The 15,020-nt window shown below is 46.3% G+C and overlaps 2 protein-coding genes across 2 annotated transcripts in view; one reads left to right on the forward strand and one right to left on the reverse strand.

Moving 5' to 3' along the window:
* Positions 1 to 46: 46 nt before the first annotated feature.
* On the reverse strand, positions 47 to 5,065 carry LOC135817566 (GEL complex subunit OPTI-like). Its single transcript, XM_065330779.1, has 4 exons — positions 4,921 to 5,065; positions 2,841 to 2,944; positions 1,551 to 1,680; positions 47 to 764 (listed from the first exon to the last, which is right to left on the reverse strand). Exons 1-4 carry the CDS (start codon positions 4,984 to 4,986, stop codon positions 726 to 728), a joined length of 339 nt encoding a protein of 112 aa, XP_065186851.1. The 5' UTR covers positions 4,987 to 5,065; the 3' UTR covers positions 47 to 725.
* Positions 5,066 to 5,343: 278 nt separating this feature from the next.
* Positions 5,344 to 15,020, forward strand: part of LOC135817567 (engulfment and cell motility protein 2-like) — a 19,079-nt gene continuing 9,402 nt past the window's right edge. Inside the window, exons 1-10 of the mRNA XM_065330780.1 lie at positions 5,344 to 5,631; positions 5,829 to 5,869; positions 8,100 to 8,169; positions 8,932 to 8,982; positions 9,288 to 9,377; positions 10,780 to 10,859; positions 11,643 to 11,748; positions 12,222 to 12,313; positions 13,175 to 13,246; positions 14,220 to 14,346. Coding sequence (XP_065186852.1) covers positions 5,527 to 5,631; positions 5,829 to 5,869; positions 8,100 to 8,169; positions 8,932 to 8,982; positions 9,288 to 9,377; positions 10,780 to 10,859; positions 11,643 to 11,748; positions 12,222 to 12,313; positions 13,175 to 13,246; positions 14,220 to 14,346 — 834 coding nt within the window. The 5' untranslated portion in view covers positions 5,344 to 5,526. The remainder of the gene's footprint in view (positions 5,632 to 5,828; positions 5,870 to 8,099; positions 8,170 to 8,931; positions 8,983 to 9,287; positions 9,378 to 10,779; positions 10,860 to 11,642; positions 11,749 to 12,221; positions 12,314 to 13,174; positions 13,247 to 14,219; positions 14,347 to 15,020) is intronic.

A 15,020-nucleotide genomic window follows, 5' to 3' on the forward strand; every position in this document is an offset into this window, starting at 1 on the left:
ACCAGCTACACGCCCAGTGGATCCATGACATTTGCAACCATTTGAATTAGTTTTTCTTTTCTTTTCAGTTCCCCATAATCGAAATGATGGTGGAACCAAGACAGCTTTGGCATACACTACAGCAAAACAAAAACAAGCTACAGAGAAGATCTTGTACAGAGGACAAGAGAGCGAAAGAAACAATTCAAAGAAGGGGGAGTTCCTGCTGGCAGTAGGATCTGCACCATTATTGTACAAGGGAAAAAAACTAGATGTGACCAAAAGCCCACGATGGGAAATAAATTATTCATGACCGCCGGTGGGGCATCTAGTCAAATAAAATAAAAAGCCCGGGCCGGGGTCAACACTAGGTGCTGTGAGTGCACTCTCACGACGGAGATAGCCCGCACATACCAGCCTAGTAATACACTCATGGGTAGGCACATGTACAGCCCAGACCTGCACTTGACTGTCGGCTTCGCTGTACAACGCAGCACCGCTGATCAACATCCACCCACCCACACACTCACACACACACACACACACACACACACACACACACACACACACACACACACACACACACACACACACACACACACACACACACACACACACATCAGCATGGTGTGTATGTATTTTAGAGTACGGCACACAGGCTGCAAACGGATGACGCCAGCAAAATAGGTTTGCTACAGTCATCTATCTAATAGAATGATCAAGCAGCGGAGCAGCCGTTCACCTCATCAGCTGTGAAGTGATGTATACACAATTATCCATAGTGCCTGCAGGTACAAAGAAAGGTACACAAGATGCCACATGGCCACAAGTAGTTTTTATAAGTACTGGTATGCACACCGGACCCTACCTTTTGATTCAACAGTAGACGAGGCCAACAGCAATTAGAAAAGGGCTGCACAGTGATGGTGGGGATACTCTAGCAATGCGCTTGGAGACGCGGTTCTGTTGACAAACAAGCACCGTGCCCTTTTCTGCAGTACACTCTGAGTACTCTGGGTACGCTGGCTAGCTTCGCAATGGGTTATGTGTGGAGAAAGGACAGCAGCTAAAACGCTTCTGGTTTCCCGCTACCATATGTGGATTTTGAACTGAAAGGGCTCGAAATAATTGAAGACGACACGACACAATATTTCTGAGTTCTACACAGCAGACTCAGCGGAGGACGTTCAGGTGGGTTGTAACTCCGAGTTCAATGCTGTGAGACAATCATCAGAGCTTGCTTCTGAGTTCCACCATACTCTTTCTCAATTATTAGTACAGTTTTGCATTTCAAAGAAGAGCACCGAATATACTGCGACTCGGTCAACCAGTAACAGATTCCCACAACCAGTGCACCGATGTAAGACCTTTTTGAAAAAGGGCTTTCATCCAGCTTTCCGGGGGAAATCTTCAGATTTGATGACAACACAGTGAGTTGCTACTTGCTAGGATTACAGAAGAAGGAATAGTGAAAGATGAGTGTGTACAAGCTAGGTACCCCTGCACAGCAACTATCTTAGCAGCCATACCGGCATGTAGAGTAGAAGCAGAACAGAAGCACGTCTACGTACCACAAATGTTGCCGCCGACGTCATGAAGCCTTCTTTTAGAATTTCCTGAATGCCACCAAAGTCATCCTCATTGATATCTTGGAATTTGCTGATATAGATGAAAGTAAGCAGTGAGCTGAAGCCAGCAAATCTACAACATCAAAAAAGCATGGTTATAAGGGATAAGAACACACCACAACAATGACCGTACCATGGTACAGTAAAGCCTGTGTTTGCCAGACCCTGTGCCAAGAGGAATCCTGTATTGACCGGACAGGTTTTCATGCACCAAAGTGCTGTGGATCGAACGTGCATCCCTGGATCAAGGGCGTCCGGTTAGGGCAGGTTTTACTGTACAATAGGCGGCAAGAATCAAGAAAATGAGAAGGAGGATTACGTACAGGGAACGGTAATCGTATGGTAATGTTACTACAGTCCATTTCAAAACTATAGACGCGTACCTAGGCAAAAACCGTTATGCCAGCATTTATCCCACATAAAATCTGTGATCACTTTGTGCATAATTTTTTCCAAATTGGGCGTCTGTTATCCAATTGTTTAGAAACTATATGAGAGTAATTGTGGAGCGGACCTGAGCAATATTCCGAAAACTATTCTCAAAAAGTTCCAGCCAAATTTGAAATATTTCAAAAACACTACGCGTCTATAGTTTTGAAATGGACTGTAGTACACAAATGCTGACAGGTATAAAAGGAAATTCTCAAAAGTCACATTTGCTCCTGAGCCCATGCAAAGCCAAGAGAAGCAGTCCCTTGACCGGCATTCCATACGAGTTATGTAACACTCTACCACAGAGCATGCGAGTGTGCAGGCAATGCACATGCAAGACCACTAGACAGGTTAGGTTGGTAGTGTCCCTTGGCTACCACAAGATACCGTGAAACAGCTCAGTAGAACATACCCTGGACATAGCACATTACGGGACAAAGTATCGTATTTAGGACTTTTCATTGTTACACCAATCATTAAATCTTGGATATACTTCGTATGTACACGTAGAGTAGCTCGACTACAAGTACTAGTACAGACTGTTCTGTATCCCAGAGGGGGTAGGTTTATTACTGCACATCAACTCGACACTACACTAGACATCTACATTCCACAACAACAAAGGAGGACACAAATACTATACAGACAAAACAAATACGCTTGGACAAAGTCTGCAGCTTCATAAGAATGAATTGCAGCGCAGTGCTGACAGGAGGCTAGGAGTCCGCACCTTGTACATGGAACTACATGATACTCGACAAGGAAAGAACGAAAGTATGATAAAAATGCACATAGACTTACGACAGCAACCCTAGGGCACCATACAGAGGTATGACACCCCATACTATGCCAATGACAAAGGCAATTATCTGACGGAACCAGTACACAACGTCCAGAAAGTCGTCCTGGAAAAGAGCAAGCATGCACATGAACGCACGCACACACACACACACACGCACGCGCACGCACACACACACACACACACACACACACCACACACACCAACACACCAACACACAAACACACAAAACATGTTCTACTTTGAAGTAGCAACATTAGAGAATCAGGCATACAGTACAGTAATACACTGAAGAACATTGAGCCCAAGAATGGCCAGCCTGGAATACAGTACCAAGGACACCACAGCCTAAAGAACAAAAAGCGGTCATGGTGTTCTGCTGTCCTGGAATACAGCCACTGCTACATGTGTGGGCAATATACTAAACTGCATTACAAGTATAAGATCCAGTTATGTACTGGCAGCAGGATGGGAAGAAAGAACGCCAGAGTATAGTGCGCATTTTAGATGACCTATTTCAGGCCCCAAATCACAGATGCGCACTATGCTCCGAATATGAGAATGTATGCACTTCGAAAAGTAGTGCAATGTATCAAAGTGTTGCGAAGTTTTCCACCTCCGAGTCTCTGACCCGGCATAAGTCATATCATGGCTTTCGTGGTATCTTCTGCCAGCTACACTGTAAATGCAAGATGGGTCCAAGACCCCACAGGTAGCACATGTATTATACAATTGTACACTTGTTAATAATTTTACGATCATGTTGTCAATGGTCTCATTATAATACTGTCTTTATAATCCTTAATTTTCTCAAATCTAGGCAGCGCATTATACTCCGGATATACCTGGGGCTTATGCATAATACTCCCGTCATTTGATCTTGAGGGACAAGTCCACTAAAACGGTACACACTGTGACACCAATCCTGCAAAGGTCATAAACTGTGTACGATCATACCCACAAATGTATTACAACTGGCTGTACCTGCCAAATGTGGGACAAGTGGCCCCTCAGGAAGGTGGCGGCCATGTTTATGCATAAACCCCAATCCAAAACATTGGTCAAAAAAGGGGGTTGCGCATTCTACTCAGGTGCGCATTATGCCTCGACAAATACGGTGATATAACAGCCAAATTGCGGAAGAACAGTCTTGATGAACAAGTAAGAGCTTACCAAGGCTCCCCTGTCTGCACATTGCTGAGAGCGTATGTAGTTCCTGAGTCATGTACATGTACATGCCCACATACAACACAGGGATGAAACATTTGCATGTATTGTCATGGTCATGGTCATCCATGCAGTACAATGTACTGTTGAACATTGATTATCCGACCACCTCTGCGCAGCGGGACCTGGGAAGGTGTTCGGGTAATGAAAATGTTCCGGATAAGGAAAATCTCACCACAGGCCGATACCTGTGTTCGGTATATCACAGTACCCGCAACAAGTCGTTTTCATGTTAGTTTTTGTAAGTTTTCGACTGTACAGCCTGTACACAGTGGTACAGGCAGCCAGTGTAAGCCGCAGCAACTAACTTTTCGTGAAAGCTCCCGTACGAAAATGCGTAGCCCAAGCTGCCATGTGCAGTTCGAAAACCCATTTGAATGGTCGGATAATCGATGTTCGGATAATCAATGTCCAACTGCACTGTGAGTCCATGTGCCGTGACTGGTTAGTGCTGCCCAGCAGTGCACTTTCATCCGTTCAGGTCAAGACTACAAGAACAGTATATCCATTGAAAGAAAGGGGGGGGGGGGGGGTGAAGAGTGCCTTACTTCGACTAGATTGGCGCAAGTAATACCAGAGAATTGAATGTTTATTTTCTAATACCGGTACTGGTGTGAAAAATCTACTGATGCATGAAGGTGAATGTTCATTTTCCCACCATCAATCAGCAATGGACCAGTCCATTGGCAACACTGACAATTCTCCAAGAAAAATGTCAGTAGAAATAGAATCACACAGATCTACACCGTGTACCTATTCACTCTACCCATCCACAGTATGAAAACTCATCATAGTTTGAATGACCAATAATAGACATTTCCAACGCCCCAAGAAGCACAAATTGCAAGCACGTACTTTATCCTCCTCAGAAAAGGATCGACGAACAAACACGTACTTCCACATCTGAGAGTCACTGGCCATAATGCTTCTCTTTACGATTATCAGATAAAGTGTTCTAGCATGCTATTTCTAATTTCTATTTCGAGCTCTGAAAACAAAAAATGAAACATTGAATCGACCTTCAAAAAACACGACGATCGAGACTGATCGTGATATGATACGACGTGACGTGACGTCGACGGCATGCCAAGGAAAAAAAGTTTCCTCGCGTTTTTTTCTTCGTTCTCTGCATGCAGACCTCGCTCGAGCGCTCGCGGTCTGCATACCTGTGCTGCTATGGTATGGTGATCGCTTGCCTACAAGTACAACACTTTTTGTGCAGGAATAGTCTGGGTACATAATGACTAATGTACATTGTACTCGACACAGCGGCTACTGACTGCATGCAGTGATGGAGCTAGCTGGGAGTGTGAAGCAGATGTTCGAATGTGTGGTGCGTTTATGAACCTTTGCTTCGGTCCGCTCACAACCTCAGTCCTGAGATTTGTACGGTCGGAGGAAATCAGAAGTTCCAGGCAGACGTCTCCTCCGATGTAGCAGTGCTCAGCACTGCCAGCAATCATGGCTACGGCGGACGGCGATGGATCGAAGAAGCGAGCTCCAGCCATCATAAAATTAGCCGTACAATGGGACAACAAGCAGCCTGTTCTTTACGATTTTGACCAGGTGAGTGCAGGGTTGTGATCAGGACTGCAAAACTGGAGAGGAGTGTTTGCAGGCGTCCGCCAACAGCGCCGTGTCGGCCTTTCCGTGTGTGTGCTCGCGCGCGCGCGCGCGTGTGTGTGTGAGCCACGTTTGCACATCTCTCTTCTTGCTCCTGAGTATTGCGTATTATGTTTTTCTACTCGTGATGAACGCTGCAGAAACAACCACTCGCGGCGATCGTACGGGCTATGTGTCAAAGGTAATGTTCTTGTCATCTTGAATTAGTTCCAGCAAGTCTTGCTGTATCTTGATGATGTTGTCTTGGTCATGGGGAATAGGGGCATGAACTACTCTGTCTCTTCGCTCCTTCTGACAGCTCGGTCGCAATCTCCTATTTTGCGGAGAAATTGCGCCCTGACGCTGATCAGATATGCACTATTTCATATAGGGTCATTCTGTGCTGTTACAACTTTCAAATTATTATAAGTACGAGACTCGTATTGTCGGTTAGTACTCGTACTGAGCATGAGACGGTGCTTGCACTTGTAATTGTATAGCAGTCCCTGATCTGACAATCCTCTCTCAAAGTTTCGGACTTGACCTTGCGGGTGGGAATCTGGGAGGCGGCTTGCTTGGATATCGTGAAGTGTTCCGGCAGCCAGAAAGTGCGTGGATTGCGGACACGTATCTTCATGGAATTGATACGTTGAGACACAATGCGGTCCTTGAGCTTGGCTGCGTGCCGTTCCTAGTAGGTGCAGTCCAGAGATTTGTTTCACAATCGATCTGTGTGCTGCATTTGTAGAGGGGAACAATGTCAAGCCAGGCGAACTGGCTCTCTAGATCTGATGTATCTTGACTGAGTGCAATATATTCCATTCAGAGTTTTTCACTTCAATTTAAACTGAAAACTGTCAAAGTCAAAGCTCTGTTGTAGCAAATTTATGCTCTAACTAAGGAAAGCAGGGAGTCGTAGCATCTGGGGAGAGAACACGGTCGATTGTCACGTATAAAACAATGTGGGTTTCTAAGGGCATGTTCGATTGTACGAATCCATCAGCCCCGGACCCGGATTCGCCAAATTCGTACATGTTCGATTGTACGAATCCGGATCCCGAGAGCACGGATTCGGATCCAGTCAACCCACCTCCCAGAGACGGATTCGACGGATTCATTTCCATGGAACGACTCATATCTACTCAAAACTCCCAATATGCGTACACTAGGTCAAGAGTTCACCACAATTCGTACATATACTACGGGATGAGCTGTAGCAACGCGGTTGCTAAGACTATGAAACGGATTATCGGTTGTGCACATTCGATTGTATCCGTCCGATCGAAGTGATCTGATCGGCGGGGATCGGGATCCAGTTTATACAATCGAATGCAGTCTAAGGTTTCTCTCCCGATCTGCTGTTCCAGTCGCCTAGGGCCAGGGATAGTACCGAGTTACTAGTGTACACACGTCCATGTGGCACTTGCACTGCTGGTCTGGGCTACGCTTGAGGTCAACAGGTCAAGGATGCAATCATGAGTTGCATAGACCACAGCCCTTCCTAAGTTAGGCTAACCTGGGGTTGAACTGTCGACTGTAACGTGATCACGCGTGAGCTTCGCTCCCGAGCTCCCCATTGCAGTCGCCCTGGGTTCAGGTCTGCTTTGTACCAGGGAGTCGTAATTTTACAACTCCCTGGTTTGTACACGCTCACGCACTCGCTGGACTGGCCTGTGCTTGGGGTCAGCGGGTCAGGGCTATGATCGTGAGTTGCGTAGACTACAGATCACGTAGAGCTTTCAAATGCGGGGGTCGAAATGCACATCGGGTACTATGATCTCATGTCGTCTCCCCACAAAAAAAATGTTATGACTCCCTGATGGAGTAAAGATGTGTGGCGATGACATGTTGGCAGCGCAGTGTGTGTATGTGTGCGTGTGTGCGTGTGTGTGTGTGTGCCCGCGTGTGCGAGTGGGTGTGGGTGTTGCGATCATGTGTCAACCCACTCCAACTGTCTGACCCTGTCAATTTGCACAATTTTGAGTGGCAAGTAAAACTCAAACTGATGTACTGCTGCAGTTCTAAAGGTCCTGCAGCCTGGACGTCCTTAGCAATTATAGGACCCACACACACACACACACGCACGCATGCACACACACGTACACATACACATGAAGCCATCAAAATCAGTTCATGGCTCTGAATTGTGCATCAGTCTGTATTTCACTTACTCGAGTGCTGCAAATAGATAGGCTTAATGTGCTGCTGTGTGCTGCCTCAGCCTGGCAGCAGATAAATACACACACTCCCATCATAGCATCTACAGACAACACTGTCACGTAAATAAGAATTTGCAGCAAAGAAACCAAAAAAGCTGGCACACTCTTTGTTCTACCAATCTAAGAACATGGATAATGTAAGCAGGGGCATTACTAACCTTCTGTTACTGCTGTGCTGTGTTGGTTTCTGCTGGAATCATGCCTTATGTGCAGATGGGGTATTCAGAATGCAGACCGGTTTGCCTTTAAGCACATGGATACCAACACGTACATCACGGAAAAGGTATGCCTACTCATCTGTACATTTGCCGCACCGATTGTGCGCTATCTACCACTCTGGAATTATGGAGAGAGTATGTCGAGGTTCGCTTGGCGAGAGCATGAATACGCGTACTGTAGCTGCGCTATTCAAGTCGACAAGCTAAACAAGTTGCATGTTTTGTGTCAAGATGCTGCTGACGTGAATATGAAGTCCTGCATGTTCGCACTCAGGTTGACACAACGCAGTACTGTGTGTGGCGACATTTTGCTTTGCCGCAAATGTGGCCTTTCGCCCAGCAAGTCAACACATGCGCAACACAGAACATTCTTCACAAAACGCCAAATGCACATTGGTCGACCCTTGCGTGGCTGAGGCCTCACGCGTTTGTGGTGTGGACTGTCATGACCTCGCACTCCTCAATGTAAATTGTGGCAAGTGAAATTCATGTTTTCTCACGGCTGTGCATGGCTTTGTAAGATCCAGACCCTGCTTTCAAGTCGGATAGAATGGTTCTTCTGTTTCTCCTTTCTCTGACGGGAGCAGCTGAGAGCCGTGTTTATACGGGTGCACCCATTGCCTAATTTCTGCTGTGGCTATGATCGTAACGTATTTGCGGTTGGTTACATGCCTGTCCACGTGTATGTGTCTGTGTGTATGTATGTGTTTGCGTGCATGTGCGTGCTTGTGTGTGTGTGTGTGTCTGTGTGTGTGTGTGTGTGTGTGTGTCTGTGTGTGTGTGTATGTGTGTGTGTATGTATGTATGCGTGTGTGCGGTGTTTGTAGAACCGTCAAAATCTTGCCAATGGAGTGATTCTGAAGTTGGCGTTGTCTCCGGTGAGTGATCAATTTTAGACTTGATGTGACATACCAGTAGCAATTCAACATGTGTCCTGCTTTCGAAGCACACCATCCATGTTGTACAGTACATGCTCACACATTTCAGACCATAACTAAAGTAAAATGTGTTGGGCCACACTTTGATTCTGTTCTGTTTCGCAGTATTTCTGATTCAGAATGGTGAAGGTTTATTGTTATGATCGTGGCTGCTGTACGCTGCTTCTATTATTTTATTCTCACCATTGCTGCTGCTGCTCCTGCTGCTGTTGTTGTTGCTGCTGTTGCTGTTGGTTATAATTCAGGCTATTGAAGCACGGGATACGTTTGAGCTTCTCCGAGACTCGCCCGCCAATGACTCGCAGATAATGCGAAGTCTGGCGTTGATGTGCAAGGTTGGTTGATATGCTGCTACTTGTACATGTATACAGTACTTGCCACATTCCCCTCGTCACTCACCACTTGCCACATTCCCCTCGTCACTCACCGGCTTTGTGCACTTACCTGTACAGTATTTGTGTGGATGCTGCTTTCTGAATAACTATAAGTCCCTTCGTATGACGTATGCCCCAACAACTCTTGACTCGAGCCAAGTCTGCTTTAGGATCGTCTAAAGTCATGCTGGTTGTTCCCTGCTTCTTCTTACTGAATGTAGAAGTAGTAGCCAGTGCAGGCTGTCGTAATAAAACGACTCATCCGTGTTCCATTCCCGTGCATGGTACATGCATGGTGCGACGGCACAATGACAGCTGTCGCAAATCACACTGAGTATTACACGTGTTTTTTGGTGATTCCTGGTAAGCTGCTAGCTTTTCCCTACTCGAAGATGTTGCCGCCGCGAAATCTGGGGGTTTGTGTTCGTCCTGGCGAAAACCGTGTTTTGATCCGTTGAGGGAGACGAGAGATACAGTGCGAAGACGTACGATCTGTCCGAGAATCGGCGAAGAAGAAAGCTTTGCAGACTACCCGTAGTGGTTGGGAACAGAATGGAACATATACCAGTCGATGCCTGTCATGGTAGGGATGACTGCTACGAAGTTTTAGCCCCATGCTCCCCAGCGCTTTTTAGCGCCCGACGATAATTACCAAATTTCATCGATTTTCCATGTGGATCAAAGCATAGTCTCCTCAATCTTCTCCAGTCGAGCTGAGTCTGGACGCTACAAAGTCGAGACGCGAAAAGAGAACATGCATGAACACACAGGAGCATCACATGCAGCTGCATTCTGCCTTGACGAAGCTGAGAACAACACCAGCACCACGCATTTGGAAGACATTTCAAAGAAGACGAAGAACTACATATCTGCGTTCAAAAAAGCCTCTGTAGACTGTACTGTGTGTGTGCATGCAGTATGCATGCATGCATGCGCGAAGCACGGGGTACCGGGTCCGCGGATCAACTTCGTTCAAAAGTCATTGTGCCACACGGGTTGTATGATTTGTGTGCGATCATGGTCTTTCTTCTTGACAAACAAAAGTGAAGTTTTTCGATCTTCAAATCGCCATAGCGTCCTTGTCATGACTCCAAATCAGATGAAACTTTGCAGGAGGAATGACAATGCCATGCTGAATCGATTGGTACCATTTTCGAAGGGTTTCCTTGAAAAATAAAATTTAGCCTGCACTGGCTAGAAGTAGCGATTCAGGCGTTAATAGTTGGAGAAGGTAGCCTCTCCCAACATGGAGCACATGCGTCATGCCAAATTGACTGACACTTTTCATTGCTTCTGGAAAGTTGGTAGAAGTTCATACAGCAGTTCTCACTACGTTATTTTATATGCTGTGTGTACTGCGTAGGATGCATCGTTTGCCAGTGAGTTTGCAGCCTGCGGTGGACTAAGAACCCTAGCGCTGCGCATCGAGCAACAGTCTGACACGTAAGTGTGATTTCCATATGCAGGTGCAGGGCTGGTTCTTATCTGGCACTGGATGTATAGCAGCATTGTGATCCGGTACATAGTCGCACTGACTGTGATGCATATCAGCGTTGTGATCCATAGCAGCACTGTGATCCATAGCAACACCCTGTGATGCGTTATTACTTATTATGATACGTGCACTTCTGGCGTCCCCACTCAGCCACATGACCCTGTCGAATTCTATTTTTCGCTGATTTTCTCCTTGTATTTTTCGTTGCCTTAGTTGAATTGCATGCCGTACTGGCGAGTTCCCCAAAAGTATCAACCACTACCGGTAGTACTAGTACACTTTTACGGTAACTTTGTACCGTAGCACATCATGGTTTGTCATTTTCTTCTCACCTTTTTTGGTTTACCCGGTGTTAGCGGCCGTCGTGAGTTCCCTTCACGAACGGACACGATAATTTACTTTCTTTTTTTGGTATTCTCTCTCGCTCCTCAAGTGTTTCCTGCCAGTTGGGCAAGAATTCCTTTCAGAATAGTGACACTGTTTCTCCTCTTGAATGTAGGGGCCTGAAGTCGTGAAACCTCCACAACTCACGGTTTGTTACCTCATTCCTCATTTAAATAAAATGTACGCCGGCTCTGGGAATAACATGGCACCCACGGTTTGAATTCCGTTGTTGCGTATGCTACATGGTTTACCCCTTGTATCGTTGTGGCAGTACTCATTATTTCCCTTTGGTCAAATAATAATGATGGTTACTGTTGCTCTTTCTGCCCTCTCTCCTCTCTTGTTAGGTTACTGGAAAACGCTCAGCTTGGCCCAGCATTAACAGCACTGCAGGAGCTTGTTGATAATGGTGGAAATGTCTGGGGTGAACTCACGCCCAGTCTTGTTGCAAAAGTAAGCATTTCCAGTTCAACCTAGAGTGCCTAGTCGAGCGTATGAAACTGGGAATTTGTTGCTTACGTTTAATTTAATGAGCCATGGGAACGCTGATCTTCAACTGGCACTCTCTCTATCTCTCTCTCTCTCTCCCTCCCTCCCTCCCTCCCTCCCTGGGCCTCGTCCTATGCCTACACGATGGCCTCATATTTCTAGAACTTAATGTCATAGTGTCAGAATCAATGGGTGAATGACCCACGCTGGCCCAACCGATGACGTGTTGTTTGCTGTTGGTTGGCTTTGAGCACAGATACATCTCGGGTTCTTCCTATGTAGAACACTGCGTTCCATGCATGCTTGACGATCGGCCAGGAAAACTTCCGGGGCACCATCCTGACCTATATTCCGTGTGTGTGTGTGTGTGTGTGTGTGTGTGTGTGTGTGTGTGTGTGTGTGTGTGTGTGTGTGTGTGCATGCGTGTGCTCCTCCAGATCTGTAGCTACGTTGTTAGTTCCAATCCGGATGCTTTGATAATGTCCAAGTCACTAAGCATACTGGAGTCAGTTGTATCCAGTAGTAACAAGTGAGTAATACATGTGCTCCTGTAGCTGATTGCTCTAGGATTATATTTATCTTGATGAGTTTACCTGGCAAGCTATTGGAATACCGGTATTATTATTATTATTATTCACACATATCCGCCGGATGAGTACGCGTGGCCCATGCACCATGGGGACCCACGAATACAAACCAGCATATGTTCCCTCAGCATACCGGTATGCATTGAAAGAATAAAAGCCCCTCTTGAATAGAATCCTCCTCTAAATTGGCATAGGACAAATATATCCCCCGGCTTCTAATCGAGTGAGTACAGTAACCCCTGTCCAGCTGACTCTGCACTGCATACACCACAGGTTGGTAGTTATAGTATACTCGTACACATGCACGGTGGAACATCACAACAACAGATCTCAACGGACAAGACACGCCTGTGCTGAACAAGGAAACGTCCTGATTGTAAACTGTAGTACTGTAAAACCGGAAAATTTCGGTGAAGATTTATTTTCGGTAATTTCGGGTAATTTTTACCTAAAATAAAACGCACCGAAAGTACATGCATGCCAACTGCAGTACGGAAAACTGGTTTACCGAATAGTTCGCGTCACCGAACCATTGATTTTGTAAAATACCGAAAAATATTTCACCGCCGAAAATTCCCGGTTTTGCAGTATTCTGTGATTGAGGGCAGTTACGACTGGAAGAATGTGTGCTGACTTGACTATACACATGCGTGTGTCCGCCAATGCAGGTTCTACTGCAGCGCACCTGGCAAAGGAAGCATTGATGTATGCTCTTTCATGTTGCACTGCCTTCCATTCGCCCCAACTGACCAGTGACCTTTGTGTCTATGTGCGCGTGATACTGTGTGTCTGTGTGTGTGCAGTGCTTCACTCATTAAGGTGGTGCACGACAAAGTGACCATCCAAGAAATAGGCAAACATTTGCAACAAACAAGGTAATTTTGAGGTCCCGCTGCTCTGGTACCTCAAGTGTGAGGCTTGATTGTACATGTTGTAGTCTTCATCTATGTGTTCCAGTTTGTTCCAGTTTGTTCCAGTTTGTTCCAGTGTGTTCCAGTTTGTTTGTTTATAGGCACCTGATTTCCATGTCCGGTCAAGTTGACTTGTGAAAAATTCTATGGGTACTTTCTTCATGTTCTTGCCCCATGCGCAGTAGTTTATTGTTATCGCGCTGATGCCTTGAAGATCGGAGAAATGTTGTCTGCTTCTCATGAGCATATTGCACTGCAGAAACTGCAGAAACTAGACTAACAGTTAGCTGTGGCAGTAATGTTCCTAGTGTTAGTCTACCTGCTGTAGCTAGTTGTGAATTACTCTCTGTCAGAGGGCTTGTCTCAAGAGGGTGTGTGTGTGTGTGTGTGTGTGTGTGTGTGTGTGTGTGTGTGTGTGTGTGTGTGTGTGTGTGTGTGTGTGCGTGTGTGTGTGTGTGTGTGTGTGTGTGTGTGTGTGTGTGTGTGTAGTAGTAGTAGTAGCTGTATGGTGTAGACCAGGCTGAATAGTTACGGTCAATTCTTCAGCCTTGCAAGCTGTTGAATGGTGCAATCCCAGCACAAGTTGCTATGGCTTCTGCCGTAGCATTGCTATCATCGCTTCCGGCGATGGGTGTCAAACGGTCAAAGGTCAAAAGGTGTGTGTGTGTGAGAAAAAATGGAAAAATGAAAAATAGGGATTCACTGGCCAGAAAAAGTCACTTCAATCAGCTGTGTGGTGGATACTACAATTATAGGCTACAAATAGTGGCGGTCAATTAAAATAGTGGCGGTCAATTCATCAGCCTTGCAAGCTGTTGAATGGTGTAATCCCAGCACAAGTTGCTATGTCTAACATAGCTGTTCGCTATCACCGCTTCCGCGATGGGCAGGTCTAAGGTCTGAGGTGTGTGTGTTGCTTTTCTTCGCTTCACCGCAGTGACTTGGATCGCAAGGTGAATGCGCTGGGAGTATTGAATGCGCTAATGATGCGAGCGAGTATCTCCGAGCGCCAAGACCTGCACAAGGACGCGTGCAGCTTCCGTCTTAGAGAGGCACTGTACAATGTAAGTTGCCTGCCTCTTCCATTTCTCTATGCGAGATACAGACATCCTTTGTGATCTTGCTGGTGTCCTGGAATAGTTGCACGTGCTTTGCTCACAACCAGATTCAGACGTGTTGACGAATGTCTTTGCACGATTGCTGCACTTCCTGGGCAGTGGCGCCTGGTCTACTGTTAGGTGTGCCATGTGTATGTGTGTACAGTAATGTCGGGTGCCGAAGAACTGGGGGTCAGCCTCGAAGCATGGACCGTTCTTATTTTCATGTATAACGGTCTATGCGCAGTAGGGTCACCTTGCATTATATAATATATCGCGATGCTGTGCTTGGTGAACTAACTTCTAGCCTGTCCGTTCTTCGGCACTACGTTCTTCGGCACCCCACAGTTCTGTAGTGTGCATTGCGAAGTGGAGCTGGCCTTATCTGTGCGTGTGAGTCTGAGTGTTTGTGTGTGTGTGTGTGTGTTTATGTGTGTGTGTGTGTGTGTTTGTGTGTGTGTGTGTGTGTGTGTGTGTGTGTGTGTGTGTGTGTGTGTGTGTGTGTGTGTGTGTGTGTGTGCGTGTGAGTCTGAGTGTTTGCGTGTTTGTGTGTGTTTGTGTGTGTGTGTGTGTGTGCGTGCGTGTGCGTGTGTGTGTGTGTGTGTGCGTGTGTGTGTGCCTATTTGCACTGTAATGCGTTA

Source organism: Sycon ciliatum, chromosome 5 (genome assembly GCF_964019385.1).
Source record: "Sycon ciliatum chromosome 5, ocSycCili1.1, whole genome shotgun sequence".
Lineage (NCBI taxonomy): Eukaryota > Metazoa > Porifera > Calcarea > Leucosolenida > Sycettidae > Sycon > Sycon ciliatum.

What these genes read in the sequence shown, in the direction of transcription:
- LOC135817566 (XM_065330779.1), bottom strand. Translation starts at nt 4,986, where the DNA reads ATGGCCAGTGACTCTCAGATGTGGAAGTACGTGTTTGTTCGTCGATCC. An exon ending in CCTTTTCTGAGGAGGATAAA is followed by an intron (nt 2,945 to 4,920) that starts GTACGTGCTTGC and finishes GCTCTTTTCCAG; the next exon opens with GACGACTTTCTGGACGTTGT. An exon ending in CGTCGGCGGCAACATTTGTG is followed by an intron (nt 765 to 1,550) that starts GTACGTAGACGT and finishes TTGTACCTGCAG; the next exon opens with GCACTATGGATAATTGTGTA.